Source organism: Aptenodytes forsteri, unplaced genomic scaffold (genome assembly GCF_000699145.1).
Source record: "Aptenodytes forsteri isolate BGI_AS27 unplaced genomic scaffold, ASM69914v1 Scaffold651, whole genome shotgun sequence".
NCBI lineage: Eukaryota > Metazoa > Chordata > Aves > Sphenisciformes > Spheniscidae > Aptenodytes > Aptenodytes forsteri.
In genome coordinates, this window is record NW_008794079.1 from 34,461 (window position 1) to 53,061 (window position 18,601).

Below are 18,601 nucleotides of genomic sequence, written 5' to 3' on the forward strand. Positions count from 1 at the left end.
GTTGGACTAGGTGATCTTTGAAGGTCCCTTCCAACCCAAACCATTCCGTGATTCTATGAAAGGGAACACCCAGGGGTGCTGCTGGAGTAGAGCACAGGCAGCGGAGAGCCCTCCCTTCCTGAACGGCAGCACTGCCTAAGGGGACTCGGGGATTGTCCCCGTCAGGGAAAGGCCTTCGACCTGGCATCTCCCCCTCCTCTCCCTCTCGGTCCCATGCTCCGAGCAGGGTCTCCATCCCGCAGCCGGGCTCTTGCCGGGTGCCCTGCGCCAGCAGGCAGGGCGAGTGCCGTGCTCCCCTTCTCCCGGCAGGTTCTGTGGCCGTACCTCCTGGAGTTTGTGACCCCGATACAGTTCACCAACGCCCTGACCCCGCTCTGCAAGAGCCTCATGTATTTGGCCATGAAGAAGCAAGAGGAGGGAGAAAACGCGTCCCTTATCCGTTACGACCTGAATGGTCAGTGCCGGCCTCCCCCGGCAGACGCTGGGGTGCGCGAGCTTGGGACTCGTCTGCAAGCCAGGCAGTCCTTGGCCTGCTTCGTGGGCGCTCGGTGGGAGATGCCGTCTTACGCTTTTTTTTTCCCCTTCTGTTTGTAGCAAATCTTCCTTCGCCCTATGCTCTAACGACCAGACTGCTGGTAAGTGGCCTGGAGGCAGAGCTCTTCCTTTCTCTGGTTACCGACACATCCAAAGCAAGCACCCTCCCCTCCCCTGTCCCAGAGGGGCTAAGAGAAGGGGCAGCTTGTGCTGTGCTGCACCGAGCCTGCCCCAGCAAACAGGCAGGACGAATGCCCCGTTTCGCCCCGCTGCTCCAGGCAGAGGTGCCCGTATCCAGAACCGCTGTGCACCTCTTGGGCTGGGTGCGCTCCCATCCCCTCTGCACACAGGGGCGTCTCCGTCTAGGTTGTGAAAGCTCAGGCTCCCTCTTAGGCACCCGGAGCCGCGTAGGTGGGGTGTGGTGCGGTGCAGATCTCCAGCTCTTCTTACAGGGCTTTGAGAATCTGTTCCTCAGCCCCGGGGAGGCTGGGGTTTGCTCCTCTTCGCCCAGGGATGAGTCCAGGAGAGAGACTCTCCTGACAACATTTCTCTATCAACAGCCGGAGCAAAAGCTGTAGTTTCGTTGAGGTGTGGAGATCAATCACTTCCCGATATTGCATCCCTGTGTTTTGTTTCATATTTTCTGACTTGCAACCTGGAAATGACTTTCTCTGCACTAACACCCTTTGTTCCGTCCCCGAACTTTCAGGTTGTATCTTCACAGCCGTATGTAGGAGACTGCCGGGGGACGGCCGCCCTGCGTCTGCTGAACGTATTGCATTACAGCGTCCACCCCACGCTGGACCAGCTTTGGAGCAAGAAGGTCCCTCTCTTGGTGGAGCACATAGAAGGTAGGAAGGGGCTTCTGCTCGGGAGAAACTCTCTGCTGGAAACACCTTCTCCAAACTGGCCTGCGTGTGCCCGGACGCTTTGGGGTGTCCAAGAATAGGGTGGGATACTGCCCACGTGCCTGATGACCCTCGGTACATTGAAGCTCTCTGAAGAAGTGCCATTTCCTATTTTAAGAAGGGCTTTAATCACCCTGGTGCCGCTAATTCCTACCAGGAGGGCCTTTGTGTCTCAAGTGGTTACCCCCGCTGTGTCAAGTACAGGACACACAGCATTAGAAGAGCGGTCTGCCCCTGCTGCGTGATGTACAGTGAGGATGAAAAAACAGAGTAAAAAAAATGTGCTCTCTCCTAGAGAACACGGAGAAGTCCCTGTCCCAGAAGGAGTGGGAAGAGAAGCTGCTGCTGGTAAGGGTCCTTGTGCTGGGGAGGCAACGGGGGGTGGTGGGAGGGCAAGCGGCAGCCAGCTCCAGAGCTCCCCTCGTCTGGGCTCGCCAGGGCTTCGTGTGCAGGACAGCAGCACGGCCTGGGTCTGCAGAGGCAGGTATTCACCTTCGCCCACCCTGACCGTGGTGGCAGAGGTGGTCGCTCGTTGTCGCGCTGCCGGGTCTCGTCGCTTCAGAAGCGGAGATGCAGGTCAGCGCAGAGGGTGACTTGCAGTTCCTGCAGGGAAAGTTAAAAATGAGCTTTCGGGTTTGCTGGTGGGTCAGAGAACAGCAGTCCCAAGTGTGTCTCCTCACTTAATTGGAGAGCCTTAAAATAGGGCATGGAGAAGCAATTAAAACTGGGCAGGGCTCATCCTGCTCCTCTGATGATGGCAGTGTTACTTGGGTGCAGTTTATCTTGGAAGAGACCTGACCCTGAGGAAAAGGGCACATTTCTGGAGTCGTGGGGGACGGGTGTGTGCTGGCAGGATCCACTCTGGGGTGGGCAGCCTGCCTTCCGAAGGGCCGGGCAGCCTTCCGTGGTGATCCGGGGGGTGCGTGCTCACTCGGTGCAGACAGGGGTCTGGGTATGTCTGACGCAAGCCCCCCGTGTTTTATTTATTGCACTGCTCTCGCCCCTCCTGGCTGAGGCTCCTCGCTTAGCCGGGAGCAGGTTTGTTAGGACGCCTGCAGCTGACGGCTCTTCCTCCCGCAGTTCCTTCAGGAGACGCTGGCGGCCGTTTCTGACAACACATGGATTTGCCATTTTGTCACGGAGATGTGCAGGCAGCTGAACAGCTACAACGGCTTCCTGCTGGAGAAGGTGATCGTCTGGGGGAGCGGGGGGATCGACGGGCTGGCATTGCCCGTCCTGCCGCGGCGTGTTCGCAGGGGCAGGGCCAATCCAGCCCTCGATGCTTTCCGGAAGCATCGTTCTGCCAACGGCTTGGCACCGGGAAAGGGGTGTTAGGAGGGAAGAAGCAGCAGCAGGAGGTTAGCGAGGTGGCTGGGCAGGCTTGAAAATGAAATACTGGTCAGTCCACAGCCGAATTGCTGGCTCGACCTCCTGGCCAGGCTGCGTTGCTCTGCCTGTGCTGGTCAGACCCAACTCATGGTCTCTGCAGCTTTGCAGTACTTCTGCTGTGAACGGGCCTGTAATTAAGCTGAGCGAGAAGTGAGCTGAACCAGGCAGAGAGCTCTCTGGTGCAGAAGGGAAGGAACCGAATGACCCCGTTTCTGACTGCACCGGCGCAGGGGTGGGCTACGAGGTTGTAACCTCCAGGCCGACGAGGGTAGAGGACAGGGGAGATCTCGCTGCGGTGGGTCAGGAGGGAAGAGGTCTCCCACGTGCAGGTGGCTGCTGAAGGACTTGGTGTTTCTGCAGGGGTGTAGGAGCAGTCGGAGCTGAGCCTCGCTTGGCTGGTCACCAGGGGCTGTGGAGGCATCGCTGGAAAAAAATCTGTCTTCGTGCTCCCTCTGTCGCGATGACTTTGTTTCTCTCTGGGCAGGAACAAGGGTTTCGTTATACCTGTTCCTGGCTCCAGTGAACGCAGTTGGCTCAGTGCCCTTCCGGGGTTAATGGCGTATTCTGATGCTGAGCTGCTGATCGGGCTTAGCTGAGAGCGCCTCTGTGGGGAGGCTCTTTCTTGGACCGAACGCCGCTCTGCCATGGGACTTCTGTCCCGGTGCACCCTGGTGCTCCGAGTGTCCCAGCTGCTTACGGCCGGGCTCTGTCCTGCACCTTTGCTTTAGGGCACGAGCCTCCAGCGTGCTGCGAGGAGTAATCTGTGCGTGACCAAGCTCGGTCTGCCTCCGAGGGCTCGGCAGGGTTTCACGGGGTGGTAACGTTCCTCTTGCTCTTCCAGAACTTCCTGTATAAATGCATCGGGACGACGCTTGGGGCATGCACCAGCAAAGACCTGGTGCAAAAGCAGCTCCAGGAGCTCCTGGAAACAGCCAGATACCATGAGGAGGCAGAAAGAGAGGTGAGGAGGAGTTGTGTCAAATATCCCAAGGGTTATCCTGACGGACCAGGAGAGCAGTCCTATCATGCTGACCTCTCTTTTCCGCTCCCGCCATGCCTGGCCTGGGCTTGTACCTCCTGGAGAATGGCTTGTAGGGTAGGTTGCAGCATCTGGGTGAACGAGCCCAGAAAAATGAAGAGAGCCCACCTGCAGCTACCCAAAGGCAAGAGGGCTCTGAAGCTGGGTGAGGTGCAGGGAGTGCCTTGGGACGCTGTCTCAAGTGGCGTGTGGCCCCAGACTGGGACAGGCTGCTGTTTGCCAGCCCTGAGTGTGCTGGCAGAGCTGCTTCCTCGGGGAAATCCTAGAATCGACTCATAGAATGATTTGGGTTGGAAGGGACCTTTAAAGATCACCTAGTTCAATCCTCCTGCCCTGGGCACGGACGTCGTCAACTAGATCAGGTTGCTCAGAGCCCCGTCCAACCTGACCTTGAACGCTTCCAGGGAGGGGGCATCCACCACCTCTCTGGGCAACCTGTGCCGGTGTTTCACCACCCTCCGTGTAAAAAATTTGTTCCTTCTGTCCAGTCTAACCCTACCCTCTTTCAGTTTAAAACCGTTGCCCCTTGTCCTGTCACTACAGGCCTTGGTAAAAGTCTCTCTCCATCTTTCTTACAAGCCCCCTTTAAGTACTGACAGGCTGCAATCAGGTCTCCCCGGAGCCTTCTCTTCTCCAGGCTGAACAACCCCAACTCTCTCAGCCTTTCTCCACAGCAGGGGTGTTCCACCCCCCTGATCATTTCCGTGTCCCTCCTCTGGACCCGCTCCAATGGGTCCGTGTCTTTCCCTTGCTGAGGACCCCAGAGCTGGAGGCAGTGCTGCAGGGGGGGTCTCAGCAGAGCGGAGCGGAGGGGCAGAATCCCCTCCCTCGACCCGCTGGCCCCGCTGCTTTGGATGCAGCCCAGGAGACGGTTGGCTTTCTGGGCTGCGAGCGCACGTTGCCGGCTCACGTCCCGTCTGTCACCCACCGGTGTCCCCCAGCCCTGCTCCGCAGGGCCGCTCTCCATCCACCCATCCATCCCCCAGCCTGAGCTGATACCGGGGCTTGCCCCGACCCGGGTGCGGGACCTTGCACTTGGCCTCGTTGAATTTCATGAACGGACCTACAAATTCTTTGGTGCCAGGAGGGTCTCTGCAGGTTTCAGGGATGGCGGCGCTGTGACAGCCCGGGATGTGTTTGGAGCTGCTCAGGCTCTGTTACTGCCAGGTGCCATCTCGTGGGCAGAGCTGTCATCGCTGTCCTGTCCCTGGCAGCCTGCCTGGCTCTGCGTGTGTGACAGCCCAGTGAGCCTCTGCCTGCTGCCAGAAGGGGCTTTTTGGCTCCTGCTTCTTCCTTGGGCTGGGGCTCGTGTAGCCCCCACAGGTTCGGGGAGTTAAGCCAGCGCCACAGGAAAAAAACAGGAGTTTTCTTCTGGCTTGGCTGCCTGTCCTGGCTTGCCGTGGGGTCAGATGGGCTAAGTGCCCTGCTTTGACAGCCAACTGTTAAATTAGCGTGGCTGAATCATGAAATGTCCCCATCTTCTGCAGCGTTAACTCGTGCCTCCGGTGTGAGCTTCTTGCTCCCTCGGACCCTCAAGCTTGCCCCGTCCCTGTGGCAGGGAGGGGACCTAGCTCTTCCCACTCCTCTGGGCTGCAGCCCACCGAGCTGGTGTCACCCTGGGGGCTGTGGCAGTGTCTCCCCCTGCTCCCCAGAGCATCTCCAGCTGGTGAGACGTTTCTCTGGGCTCCAGCAGCAATTGGCTGTGCCAGGATGGTCTGGTGACATCTGTCTTTCTGTGCTGTGCTCCACCGAGCCTCGCACCCACCATAACACCGCAGACTTGCTGCTGCCTTCGCTGGAGCAGCTGGGAATGCTACTCCACCTTTCCTGGGCAACCTCTAGCTCATGTGCTCAAGTCATACAATCATTGAACGGTTTGGGTTGGAAGGGACCTCTAAAGGTCACCTAGTCCAACCCCCTGCCATGGGCAGGGATAGATCAGGTTGCTCAGAGCCGCGCTCCAACCTGACCTTCAATGTGTCCAGGGACGGGGCATCCACCACCTCTCTGGGCAACCTGTGCCAGTGTTTCACCACCCTCAGTGTAAAAAAAATGTCTTCCTTGTATCGACCCTCCTTTAGTTTAAAACCATTACCCCTTGTCCTATTGCTACAGGCCCTACTAAAAAGTCATCTGCTCGTGGGTGCTTTGCGGCATTTTCTTCACCGCCAGCTCAGACCCTCCTTCGCTACCGTGGAGCTGAGGTCGGGGTTGAGCTCCTCCTGCCTGTCCTGGCCAGACTCGTGCTCCAGCTTCCCTTTAAACTCGGCCGGCGCCGCCGCACCGTGTTGCTCTGCCCGGCTTGATCGCCCCACTGCCGAGCGCTCCCCCCGCCTGCAGCTGCCTTTAAGTGCAGTGCAAACACAAGCTAATGGTGCCTGGCTTTACTCCAGCTTATACAACTCTGTCAAGGGCTGCTCTTGAATAAACTGTTTATGGAGTTTCAACCCAGCTTGCTAGACCTCCTGGAGGTATAGCAGAAAGGCAGGACCTGCTAAGCCTGCTTTGCTCTCGCTTCCAGCCGGAGTGCTCGACCGGGCTCCTGTCTACCGCAGAGCGGCTGACATCTGCCCGCTGGAGAGCACGCGCTGTTGTCTGTCCTGCCCCTGTGGCTCCTCTCAAGCTGTGTCCCAGCCTGTTACCCAGACAAGAACAGTGTTATTGTGCCCTATATCCCCTGGAGGCAAGTCCCTGCCCTGGGAGAGGGGAGTGCTGGCTGCCAGGACTGCTCCCAGCTGGGCATGGCTCAGGTGCCGGGAATTAAACCAATAAAGAGGCTCTCTTTAAGTGTCAGCTGGGGCTGGTGAATTAATAGCTTTCTGCTAATGTGTTTTCTCTGCTTCCTCCAGGGACTTGCTTCCTGCTTTGGGATATGTGCAATAAATCACCTGGAGGAAACCCTGGCCAAGCTGGAAGACTTTGTTAGGTCTGATGTCTTCAAGAAATCTGCGGGACTGTTCAGTATCTTCAAGGTAAGAGCCAAAGGGCCCCTGCTGTGACACAGCTGGCAGCAAAAGGCTCATGCAGCCTTCTTCGGATACGGTGTGTGCTGGAGCGGTCCTCGGGAAAGGAGTTAATTTCCTGCCTCAGTGCATTTGGCTGGGGGCTGGGATACCCTCCGCCTCTCCAGAGAGCTGCTCTTGGCATCGGCGGCTGCTTGGCATTAGCTCCTCGCTCTCAGCCATACGCTCCTGCAGACTTGCATCCCGGTGAGGCTGCTTGCTTGCTGGGTGGGCTCGAGCAAGCTGTAACTTGGCTTCTGTGTCCGTCGGGGGACCCCGGCCTGATGTGGAGCGTGGTTTGGCTGTCACCGAAGTTGCTGCTTGACAGCGATCCCCAAGCGACTCCCGCAGCCATGTGCACGCCCCAGGAGACGGGGGTGTTTCATGCCCCGAGCGCTGGCAGGAAAAACCTCTCCTTTGCTTGCTGGGTGGGCTCGAGCAAGCTGTAACTTGGCTTCTGTGTCCGTCGGGGGACCCCGGCCTGATGTGGAGCGTGGTTTGGCTGTCACCGAAGTTGCTGCTTGACAGCGATCCCCAAGCGACTCCCGCAGCCATGTGCACGCCCCAGGAGACGGGGGTGTTTCATGCCCCGAGCGCTGGCAGGAAAAACCTCTCCTCAAACTTTCTGACCCAGGCAGCTATTTGAATTCCCGGTCTCTAAGACTGGATGTTTGAGGGACGGGATTAGTGCTGCACGGGCATGGAAGAGACCCTGGCCCGTGACAGAAAGGTGTCCGGAGCTCGGGAGCTGGCTGCGGAAGCCCTCCTGCAGCTCTTGTCCCTGCCCTGCCCCTCAGGCCGTGGTACAAGGGGGTTCGGCCACGAACTGTTCCCTGGGACGGTGCAGGTGAAACCTTTCAGCAGTGCTGGTTAATGGGCAGTGGATGCTGATTTCTAGCATAGTAGTTAACTGTCAGTTAACCTGGCCAGGCTGGGGCTCACGTACGTCCCCGCAGGGCTCTAACAGGTAACACTCGATGGCAAACTGGGGGTCATGCCTCGGGTAGAGACGTGCTGTTAGTGCAGCTCACGCTCGGACGCCTGACGCTCCTTAAGGGCTCTGGAGGTCGCTGCCACCACCAAAATGATGGGAAGCAAAGGCCTGAAACCCGCTCAGAGGGGTCCTGTCTTCTAGGGGGCACCTTCAGCTGGTCAGGCAGACCCTGCAGAAACCACCTCCCCGTGAGACGTGGGAAGAGCTGGCCCTGGCTTCCCCACCATTCCCCCCGTTAACTTTCTCATCTGCTGTAACAGGACCGTAGTGACAACGAAGTGGAGAAAATAAAGAGCACTCTCATCCTCTGCTATGGATACGTAGCTGTGTATGCGCCCAAGGAGCTGGTGCTGTCCAGGATCGAAGCAGACATCCTGAAGAACATCTTCCAGTACTTTAACACCAAGGTAAGCTGCTGGGATGCCCTGCCCTCCCTGGGGAGGGAGAGAACACCCGGGCGAGCTGGAGCAGCCAGGCTGTTCCGGATGCTCCGCCTGAAGGGTCCTGCTGGGACCTGCGGGCAACCCCTGGGAGAAGGTCATTCACTGCAGAGTCTGCTCACTCGTGCATTGCTAATGTGTTTTGTTTTTTCACTTGTTCAGGTTCTGGGAATAAAGGTAGAAACCAAGGTACAGTGTGAGGCATTAAATCTGAACTACTCTCTGCTCTTTCCTGCTGTCTCTGTCTGCCTCTTGCTCTGGGTTCCCCTCGAGAGCAGCCCCGTGCTGTGCTCACAGCGGCACTCCTCTGCCCGCGGGGACCGGGAGAGCCGCGGGAGCTGCTGCTGCTGCTGCTGCTCCTCGCCCTGAGCTCCCCAGCCCGGTCCTCCGTGCTGGAACCGAAAGTGCCAAAACTCACAGCAGAGGGGAAGAGAAAAACGCCTTTCTGGCAGGACAGGAGCCGTAGGTGAAAGCATGGCTCGGGTGGGCACCACCGTGGTGAAATGCTGAGCTGACCAAAGGCTGCGTTGACCTCCCATGGGTGCCTGTGGCCGAGCTCGCTGCCGGCGGGCAGACCTGAGCCTGTCGCCTTCCACCCGTTCTGCTGAGGTCGTGCCTTCCCTGCAAGCTCTGCGTGGCTGGAGCTCGCAGAGCCATCCCCAGGAGGGAGCGAGCCAGTTTGGGTTTGCACTTGTGGCAAGATGAGCCGTGCCTGCCCTGGGAGGCGAGGGCTGGGGTTCCCTCCCCGGAGCTGCTCCAGGGCTCTGGTACGGTGCGGTGCTCGCCTCCCCTGCCCGCAGAGAGGGTGGTCAGGCAGCCCCTCTGGCTCCCCGCACCCGTGCTTTGCTGGGGAAGCTTGGGGACTCTAGAGACCGAGCTGCAACCCACAGCTTGGCTAAAATCCACTAAACTAATTTTCCTGCTTCCCCTTGGAACAATCGTTCAATGGGCAGATATTAAAATCCACATTACTGTCCTGGGGGCAATGAGGGGCTGTGTTTTTATATTTCTCTTTTTAAAGGCTGAACAAGAAAAATGGCATTTGTCAAGTTGAACTGTCAGGCCAAGGACTCCTTCTCTGGGCTCCACTAATGCGTTTTCCTTCTGGGCTCCCGCTGGCACTAACAGCTTCTGCAGAGCATCTCCAGCCACCGAGCTGGGGACCTTGTCGCTCAAACCCTCCCCTGGCTCCCTGCCCTCCTCCCCTGAGGGCTGGGAGCGCTCTTAATCGGGGTGCCTCTTCTCGACCCCGTGTCGACTGTCCTAGACCCCAAGCTGTGTAGGAGGAAGAGCTCCTGCCAACTTCTGGAGTTGCCTTGAGCATCTGCGTGCGCTCAGGGTGCTGCCTCGGTGGAGAGGAGGGAGACCCTGGAGGACTGTCCTCTTCCCACGTGCTGCCAGGGCAGAGGCTCCTGGTGTCCAGCTAGTCTGTGACACTGGGGTGGCCAGCGGGGACAGGGTGCCCTTCTGCTCCCCGGTCACCAGAGAGCCTGTAACGTGGATAAAGAGCAGAGAGCTGAGCCCACATGCTACTAACAGCACAGGCCAAGCTGTTGTGCTCAGCCTGAGCACCAGTTTTCTTGGAGGGACACCAGTGCTGGGTGGGATGACAAGTTATCGTTGTGCGGTAAGCCTGGTCTTCACTTCTCACCCTGGGTTCTGCTCTCAGGACCTGACCCTGAAGCTGTGCCTCATCCGGAGCATCTGCATGATCAGCCAAGCCATCTACAACGGTGTGAAGTGTGGGGACTTCATCTTCTCCCGCAAAGCTGAGCTTGTGGCCCAGATGGTGGTAAGAGCAAGCCCTGGAGGGTGGCCTGGCTTGGGGCTGGTCTAGAGGACGCCGGGGGAGGTTCCCAACCCACGTTGCTGAGGGTTAAGCGTAGGCGTAGCTGCTCCATCTCTGGAGCTGTGGTCTGGGTGCCTTGTGGGAAGGGCGGGTATGAGTTTGCCCTGCTGAGCCCTGTCCCTGCCTGTCTGCTGGGCTCTGCTGGGGCAGGGTGCTGACCTCCGTGGACCTGCAGACCTGCAGTCTGGGCTCTGCCTGCCCTTTGAGAGAGGGCAGGTCCCAGCAGGGAGCTGAGCGGTGGGAGGATGGCTTGCTGCGAGCAAAAGCAGACTTGCAGTGAGCGATGGTGCTGCACCTCCGTGGCCGTGTTGTCCGAGGCGTGGGGTTGTTGTGCAGCATTTGGGGTGTCGGGCTAACGTGGTGTGGCTCCTGGCTTGCTGTCTTGGCGGGGCTGGGCTTCGAGGCAGCAGTCACCCTAAAGCTTGGCCCATGCCCAGAGTGGGATGGAGGTGGATGTGACCGTAACCGTCACCTTGTTCTGCCTTCCAGGAGTTCATAAAAGCAGAACCGCTGGAGGCGATGCGGACGCCGGTTCGCCAGCGGGCGATGATCACCTGCACTTACCTGGTGTATCCTTCCTCTGCGCCCATCCCTGCGGGAACGCCGCTTGCAGGGCAGCGCTCACCGGAGCTGCTGCGCCCGCAGAGCCTGACCCCGCTCCCCGCTTTGCCCTGTGGGTCTGACGGCAGAGCCGAGGCGCTCTGCCTCGGCGGGCACGTTAATAGAGCTGTGCTAGACACAGTGAAACTGGACGGTCTGGTTGGCACGGCTGCCAGCTAGCTTTCCCCAGCGCTCTCGGGCTCAGTTCTCGTTGGACTCTGCAGTAAGTGTTCTTCGTACAAACCAGAGCCAAGGGCACTGCACTCTCAATTACACAAAGATGACTTCTGAGCTCCAGTTAAAAATACTCGGCACGTCACAGCTCCTGACACAGATACCGGGAACACTCTGCCTGCTTCTGATTAAAGCCGGTGCCACTTAGTATGGAGTCAAGTCAGCAGGAATGCATATTAAAATCCTTGTTCCCTGCTTATCCGGGTGAAAGGCGCTCCCATAGTGCTCGATGCGTCCGTGTTGCTTCCTTAACCTGGGATCAGCATCCTGGAGCCCCACCTCAGTGACCCCGACAGGACAGAGCTGATTGATACCTGCCTCGCTAGCGTGCTTGCCCTGCCACCGCTGGAACTGGTGAAGGAGAGAGACGAGAACGGAGGCGATGCCTTACACAAGGAGGTGCGGTATCCAGCAGGCTGAGACAGGCAGGGAGTTGCCCGTGCTGCTCCCGTGCCTGCCTGCCTCAAGCTAGCGTTGGCAGCACAAAGCCAATGCGGAGCTAACATCGGGTCGCTCACAGCCTGGCAGGGTGATACGGCTTTGTTCTGCGGCGCAGGAGCTGCGGTCACGGCTGCTCCGGGACACCGGTTTCGGGGCAGCGCACAGATGCCTTTTCGCAGTCCCGTGAGCCATCGGGTCCTGTGGCCCCAGCATCTCCCTGGCAGCAGATCAGCCGTGGGAAAGGCCTGTTTTTAATGCAGCTGGGCACCTCGGGGGAAGCAAGCTGCACTGTTTCCTCTGCTCACTTATCTCTTGAAAAAGCCTGGCCCTTCTGTGCACTGATAGCAAGTGAGAAAATATGAGCTTATCAGCAAGTCCAAATGCTGCTAATAAGAGCACGAACTCCCTTGAGGGAAAAAATCAAATGATCCTGGAAACCCTGCAGGGTAGAAGGGGCCTTTACATAACTAGCTTTTGAAAGGCTGCAGCTGCTTCTCAGTTGTGGTTGAGTGCTTAATGAATGAAAATAACATGCTGCTAATGAAGCTGTTGCAGCTGCTGGGTGGCTGCGGAGCAGCCCTGTGCTCCACCGTATTGCCTGCCGCTGCTGCGGCTCCTTCAAGGTGAGCTGCAGAGCAGGAGCCTGGGGCTCTGACTGTCCCCGGCTAGTGTTTGCAGGCATATGGCCTAAAAGTTTAAGTTAATAATCCTTTTCTCCTTCCCTTCCACCCTATGAAGCTTTGTAGTTTTTATTTTTTGGAGTTTATCCCAAAATAAGTCCTGGAAGGAAACTGTAAGCATCTTCAAAGGGCTCATTCAGACTGGGCTCGCTGGAATTTATCCCCAAGTGGGAGAAGGACCAAATTCCCTTCTGAAAAGTCTGCGCTGAAGCATCTGTGCTAGCATGCTCGGCGCTGGCTAGCTTGCTGGCACTCAGCGCGGATCACGGCCACCACTGTGCTGACTCCCACCATGAGCCCGGCACTTCCAGTGAAGGTGGGTTTTGCAGACTGGGTTGCAGTCCCTGCTGCGTTTCCCTGCTAAGCTGGAGGTGGCTGCATCTTGGCACCCAACGCCTGGGAGAGTCCTACAAGCTGAGAATAGGTGCAGGGAGAGATCTTTCCCTCCTTGCGTGCCCAGGCTGGCTCTCTGGGATGAGGTGCAGTGCTTGCGTAGCCTGTGATCAATCTTTCCTCCTTAGATGCTGTATGGTGACACCATCAGTGCCCTTAAAGACCTGCTGAAGAGTCTCCTGCAGAGGAACTTGACCCCCCATGGGCTGCAGGACATGTTTGCAGTAGGTGCAGCCTGGCTTTGGTGGGTTCTTCAGGGAGAAGCAGGGAAACGGAGGTGCCTGCCTGCTGACCAGAGGTCACGAGGCAGAGACAGCTTTGGACCCAGAGTGGGAATTAGTGAGACCGGTCCTCACTTCTCCGTGTGACGTGAGGTCCACTGTGACCCTAGTCCCCCTCCTGCAGGGGTTGGGCACACAGCACGGCTGCTCTGGTGCTTGCCCATGCTGCCTGACTGGGGCAAGGTCTCGAGGGGAGGAAGCACGCGATCGCCCCTTTGGGCATGCCTGCTGGTGCCCGAGAAGGGTGGCCAGCACGAGGCTGATGAGGAGGTCTCTGGTAGCAGGGGGGGATGCGCACGCAGCCTCCCCAGGAGGCAGAGACCCAGTGTTGTCCTGAAGATGAGCCAGGGTAAGCTGGTGGGGTCAGGGCTGTAGTTCCCACAGCCCACACGTGCGCCGTGGGTCACTGGCTGAAGGACACCTTGGCTGCACGTGGCAAAGCAGCCGAGCTTCTGCTCTCCTTTCTGATGCTTTTCCCCTGTAGCATTTAGGCCCCTGGATCAAGTCGAACAAGGAACACGAGCGGCAGCGAGCAGTGGAGGTCAGCGCCGCCTTGCTGGACTTCTACCTGAGCAAGCTGAACGTCAGCGTAAGTAAACCCAGTGCTCGAGCGTCTGTCTACCTGCTGCTGTCAGCCTTGCTGGGGCTCGTGCGTACGTCCGTCCCCGTGGGGGTGCGAAGGTGGGCTTCGCAGCGGTAGGGAAATGCTGTCCTTGCTAAAAGTGTCCCTGTACTCTCCTTGCTAGCGTCACCTGTGTTTGTCATCCCTGCAGACTGTCATCCCCTTCTACAACCTCGGCGTCCTGATCGCGCTCTTCTCCCCGCGCTGCTCGGACTCCCTGGCCAGCGTTCGCCAGCACGCCGTCGATTGCGTCTACTGCCTGCTCTACATCCAGCTCTGCTACGAAGGTGGGGGCACGGGCGGTGGAGGGTGGTTTCGCTGCTCGAGCGGTCGGAGCCGGCAGCAGGAGCCCTCTTCTCCGCAGCTGGGCAGAGGGGTGCGCATCCCATCCCCCCACGTACGTGATCCCAAAGGAGTAACCCGCAAATGCGGTTTGCTGCAGAAGCAGGGCTGGTGGAGAACATCACTGAAGCGTTTGGGTTTCAAAGGCTGTCTCCAACGCTTGAGTGCAGACGAGCAGGTTTCTGAGCCTGCCGTTCAGCCTGGCGTTCTCCCTCTCTCCAGGAGAGGTCAGTCCTCCACTTCAGATGGAGGCATCGAGAAAAGCACAGCACCTACAGCGCCGGGAGAGGACTTTGTCTGGGTCCTGCTCTCCAGAGCAGTGTGGCTCTCTGTAGGGCAAGCTCTTCTGGCCCTCGGCAGCAGCTTTGGTTTCTTGGCCCCTTCCTGAAAGCTGGGCCAGCTCGCGAGTAAAACCCAGCTCTCTGCAGTCTGTGGGTGTAAAATATGAGGAACGCTGTTCACTGAATGCTCCCTGTGAATCCAGGTTTCGCCCGGGATCACAGAGATGAGATGGTGGAGGGGCTGAAAGCTCTGAAGAAAGGCCTGGAGGAGCCTGACTTCACCGTTCTCTTCCATACCTGCAACAACATTGCCATGGTAAGGTGGAGGGCAAATCCAGCACGGCCCTGGTCTTTGCAGGGTGGTGGAGCTGTGGGACGGGAGCTGCAGAGGACTTGATGCCTCATCTGTTCTGACCAGCCACACAGTCTGGAGGCTGCTGGGGAGCCCCAGTCTTGCACCAGGAAACAAGCCACTGCAGTTTTCTCTGGCTGGGGAATTTCCCTGGCCTGGCCAGGGGATGCTCAGAGCATCTCGCCCCCAGTGGGAAGCTGCTGGTCCCCGCTTTGGGCATGAGGGCCCCAACGAGGACATCTATGCAGATGGTCTGGGGGCGCAGAGGACACCGGCAGGGACTCATGCCTGGCCGTGCTGTGGCTCAGTGCATCCGTTCAGAGGTCTGACGGGCAGCCTGAACTCTTCATCCATCAGCGCTCCCAGCGCTGCGGTCGAAAACTTACTTTGCTGTAGATAATGCAAATGGTTTCTGTCCATGTCATCTAAAAGCTAAGGTGGAGGTGGTCTAGCTCAGCCCTATGGGACCTGCATGGGGCCCCAGCATGTTCCAGGGTGGAGATTTTGGTACGTCGTGCTCCTCAATGGAAGCTGCTGGCTGAAGGAAGCCCTTGAAGTCCTGTCGCTGGCTGCGCTCTCCTGTGGAGCATGGGGTGGTTGGCTCAGGAGCTGCAGCCGCTGGGCTTCTGGCTGCCTCCCAGTATGGGAGCGGTGTTGGTAAAGCTGTTCAGTGCAACTTTACACCCAGAAGGGTCCAAATGTGGCTCTCAAACCACCGTGATTTGAATGACGTGGACAGCATCTGGGCTCTGGTGGTGAGGGATGGGATGAGGGGTGACCACTCTGCTCTTGAGAGCTGCATGGGTGAACTCCTCCTCGATGGCCATTTTCTATGCTGAGAGCTCTGCAAGCATTGCTCCAGAAGGACTTGGATCTGTAGAGAAGCTGGTAGTGTCTTTTTCTCCTGGAAAAGCTGTCGTTCCTCAAATGTTGTCACTCCATTGGACGTTCCCCCTACTAACTAATCTACTTATCAGCTTATGCCACCGTCAGGTCTGGAGAGCATGATGAGACCTGGGGGAGCATCCTCCCAGCGGCTGGGTGGTGGCCAGAGCAGAGTTAATGGCTTGGTTGTGCGGTTCCAACCCATCCCAAGAGAGCCCCAGGTTATCTGGCCACGCTGGCCAACAGTGTGGGGCAGGTGGCCTCTTGCGTCCTTCGGGGCTGTGGCCTGGTCCTTGCTCCCCTCCATTACCACCGATTTGGGCTCCTGGCTGATGCTCCTGTAGGGCACTGAGCCGAGGAACGGCCGTCCTGCTGCCTGCAGCTGGGGAAGCTGCGCGGGGGGCCCTTCATCTGGGCCCTGCCAGCGTCATCGAAGGGACCGCTCTCTCCAGAGACTGACAAAAACCTGTTGCTTAACTCCGCTTGCCCTCTCCCTAGGTGATTGGGAAGCGTGTCCCTCCGGACCAGCTGATGAGCCTCCTGCTCGCCATGTTCGAGGGGCTGGTGGACCCCGATAAGAACTGTTCCCGAGCAGCCACCGTCATGATCAACTCCCTTCTCAAGGAGCGCGGAGGCGTCTTGCAGGAGAAGGTAAGCTGCTGCTGCTTGGCCTCGGCACTGCCTCCGTGGTCCAAACGCAGCCCTGGAGAGGCAGCTCCAGCGGGGTCTTGCTGCCTCCCTTTCTTCTGACGTGCGTAGCCTGATAACTTCCCGCTTGCAGCTCCAGCAGCTGGTTTGCTGGGGGTGATGGGCTTCTCTGGTACAGGCAGGGATGCTCCAGTAAGGGGCAAGCCCTTGGCAGGAGAGTGATGCCCGGCACAGGGAGGGGTCCAGCCCTGATGGAAGAAGGGAGGCATTTAACCCCTGTCTGAAGGGACTCTGTATCAGCTGTTGCTGTTGCATTTCTGGCCAGGGGAACACTTGCCCCAAAGCTTTCGGGGGCTGTCGCTCCTGACCTTCCTCGTTTCCTGTGGGCACGTGCGCTCGCGCGCTCCTCCTCCGTCTTCGCGGTCGGGGAAGGCTGCTGTGTGGTAGGAGGCGGCGGCTGCTGGCGAGGCCGGCTCCGGTCTGGCTCTCGCTCGGGTTGAGGAGTTCAGAGAAGCTCACTTTACCAGAAGGGCTCAGGCTCCCTGTGAAACCTTTGCAAGCTCTGGGGGAGCCCAGGGTTCCTGGCTGGGAAGCCCGTCTGAATGCTTGCAGGGCTTAGAGGTGGTGGACACAGAAGGCTTTTTTGTCTAATCCACTACCTTTAGGGCTAAGCTCCTCCTTTCTCTTGCAGTAATTGGAAACACCAGGTCTCTAGCTGCTCCTTGGGCTTTCTTTTGCGCTAGAGCTTCTGCTAAAGTCCTCCTTGCTACCTATTAGCCTCTATCCTACATGGGATTGCTCCAGCTTACATGACTCACCTTTTGGTCAGATCCAGTCCAGCCCAGATCCTGAAATCTGAACTGATGCTAAGCCTCGGAGTCCGTGGGGCAGACCCGAGCGCAGCTGGGGACAGAGCGCTCGCCTGCTCTGCACTTAATCTCAGGAATTTGCTGCCAGGCCTGGTCTGCGCGTGAACTTCCTATTTGTCTTAACATGCGTTTTACGGCTTGCAGCGAGTGCCGAGGTGTCTCCCTGCGTTCAGCTTGAGTTCCTCTCAGGAACTCGCTTGCTGAGCTCCTCTCGCTGCACCCGTGTCGAGGCTGGAGCTTAGCGCGAGTGCCTTGCCAGAAGGCTGTGGCTGGGGGGTTGAGCGTGTCCTTGCCGGCTCCTCTTTCCCCTGGGAATACCCTGCAGCCTCCTCCATCTCCTGGGTGGCAGGGTGGGGAAGGATCCTTGACTTCCAGAGAGGTCTGTGGTTCTGCATGCACCCGGCGAGCAGGGAGACTTCCCTCAACCGGGAAGATAAACTGCCCTGCCTGATGGTCTGCCCACCCATGTTGTCTCCTGAAGTCCTGTTACCTGCCTGGGCTGCGATCGAGGGGAAGGGACACAGGTGTCCTGGCTGCAGGGACTGTCTGACGGTGACCCCAAGTGTTTGGCATGTCCTGGCCCTCAGCTGGACGCCGCCGTCTCCTCTCCCCTCAGGTGCCTGACATCATGAGCATCATCCACAGCAAGCTGGAGGAGGTGGACGAGGAGCACATCCGGAAGGCGGCCCAGCAGACGGTTTACATCCTGGCCTCCCAGCACAAGAGCGTGGTGGTGTCCAGCCTGCTGGGCAGCTCGCTGCCCTTTGACAGGTCCTGCCCTGCCCTGCCCTGCCACGGTGGCCCCGTGCCTGCACGTGCTCTCGTGGTGCCTGGGCTTTGGAGCAGCTTTCTCCTAAGCTGCAGCTAATCTTTTGGCTCCTTACCCCAGTAATCAGACCCTGCTGGAATTTCCTTTGCGTGCTCAAGGATCAGCATGGGCGCTTGCTGCCGGAGCTGCCTTTTGGGGGGCTTGCTGGGCTTGGAGGCGCTGGCAGCGGGAACTAGCAAAGCTGGCCCCGGAGCACCGAGCGTGGCTGGGGTGCTCGGTGCTGCTTTGCGGAGCAGGCCACCTACCCTAAAGCTGCTGAACGAGTCGGCGCCAGCCCTGGGCTGAGCCTTGAGCAGATGTCATCCTCCTCCTTGTACCGTAACTGCTGCTCCATTCCTACCACGGCACGCAGGCTTGCAAAGTGCACGGGGCAAGGCAGGAGCTCTCTGGCTGCTGGTCTCAGGGGAGCCGTGGGGTTTTGGGGTTGCAGGGCAGCTCTGGGTGTTGTCCAGGAGCAGCCGCTGGGTGAGGATCGCACGGCACAGCCTCTGCTATCGCAGGAGGCTGCCATTGAGCCTTTCCCTGCACGCAGCTCCCGTGAGCCACCCAGGACGGCTCCCACCAGGGCTTGCCGTTGCAGGCTCCCGCTCTCTGTGCCGGCTTTGCCGGCAGCGAGGCGCTAGCTGCCGTCGCAGTGGAGCTGGTGAGCCAGGTGGCTCCTGTCTGGTGGTGACGCACTCCTTGTCCGCATTTCTGTGCGGCAGGTGACGTGTTCCCTGGCGCGGGGAGGGGGCCGACGCTTGCCGCTCCTCAAACGGGGGAGCGAGTAAATGAAGGCAGCCGGTGCCAAAGCAGCGCTCCCCTCCCTCCTCTCCTCTAGCCACACGTGCGCCATGTGGAGGTCCCTGGCCACCGAGCCCACCCTCACCTCGCAGATCCTGGAGCAGCTCCTGGAGAAGGTGAACAGGGATGTCCCGTACAAGGAGAGCAAGTGCTTCTTGCTGGGCAGCGGATCCGAACGCATCGCAACCCCTCTGCCCCTGGCTGTA

The 18,601-nt window shown here is 58.8% G+C and overlaps 1 protein-coding gene across 3 annotated transcripts in view; it reads left to right on the forward strand.

Annotated features, from left to right (window-relative positions):
- Positions 1–18,601, forward strand: part of MROH1 (maestro heat like repeat family member 1) — a 57,835-nt gene that overhangs the window by 18,938 nt on the left and 20,296 nt on the right. For 2 of the 3 annotated variants that reach the window (XM_009272277.1, XM_019470218.1), the window contains exons 14-32: positions 310–454; positions 595–635; positions 1,244–1,385; positions 1,738–1,790; positions 2,523–2,630; positions 3,673–3,792; positions 6,720–6,842; positions 8,127–8,273; positions 8,469–8,495; positions 9,976–10,098; positions 10,645–10,724; positions 11,253–11,388; positions 12,632–12,727; positions 13,269–13,373; positions 13,558–13,693; positions 14,233–14,345; positions 15,765–15,917; positions 17,400–17,554; positions 18,433–18,598. In XM_009272277.1, the coding sequence (XP_009270552.1) occupies positions 310–454; positions 595–635; positions 1,244–1,385; positions 1,738–1,790; positions 2,523–2,630; positions 3,673–3,792; positions 6,720–6,842; positions 8,127–8,273; positions 8,469–8,495; positions 9,976–10,098; positions 10,645–10,724; positions 11,253–11,388; positions 12,632–12,727; positions 13,269–13,373; positions 13,558–13,693; positions 14,233–14,345; positions 15,765–15,917; positions 17,400–17,554; positions 18,433–18,598 (2,169 nt within the window). The remainder of the gene's footprint in view (positions 1–309; positions 455–594; positions 636–1,243; positions 1,386–1,737; positions 1,791–2,522; positions 2,631–3,672; positions 3,793–6,719; positions 6,843–8,126; positions 8,274–8,468; positions 8,496–9,975; positions 10,099–10,644; positions 10,725–11,252; positions 11,389–12,631; positions 12,728–13,268; positions 13,374–13,557; positions 13,694–14,232; positions 14,346–15,764; positions 15,918–17,399; positions 17,555–18,432; positions 18,599–18,601) is intronic. The other variant, XM_009272284.1, reaches the window with a different exon arrangement.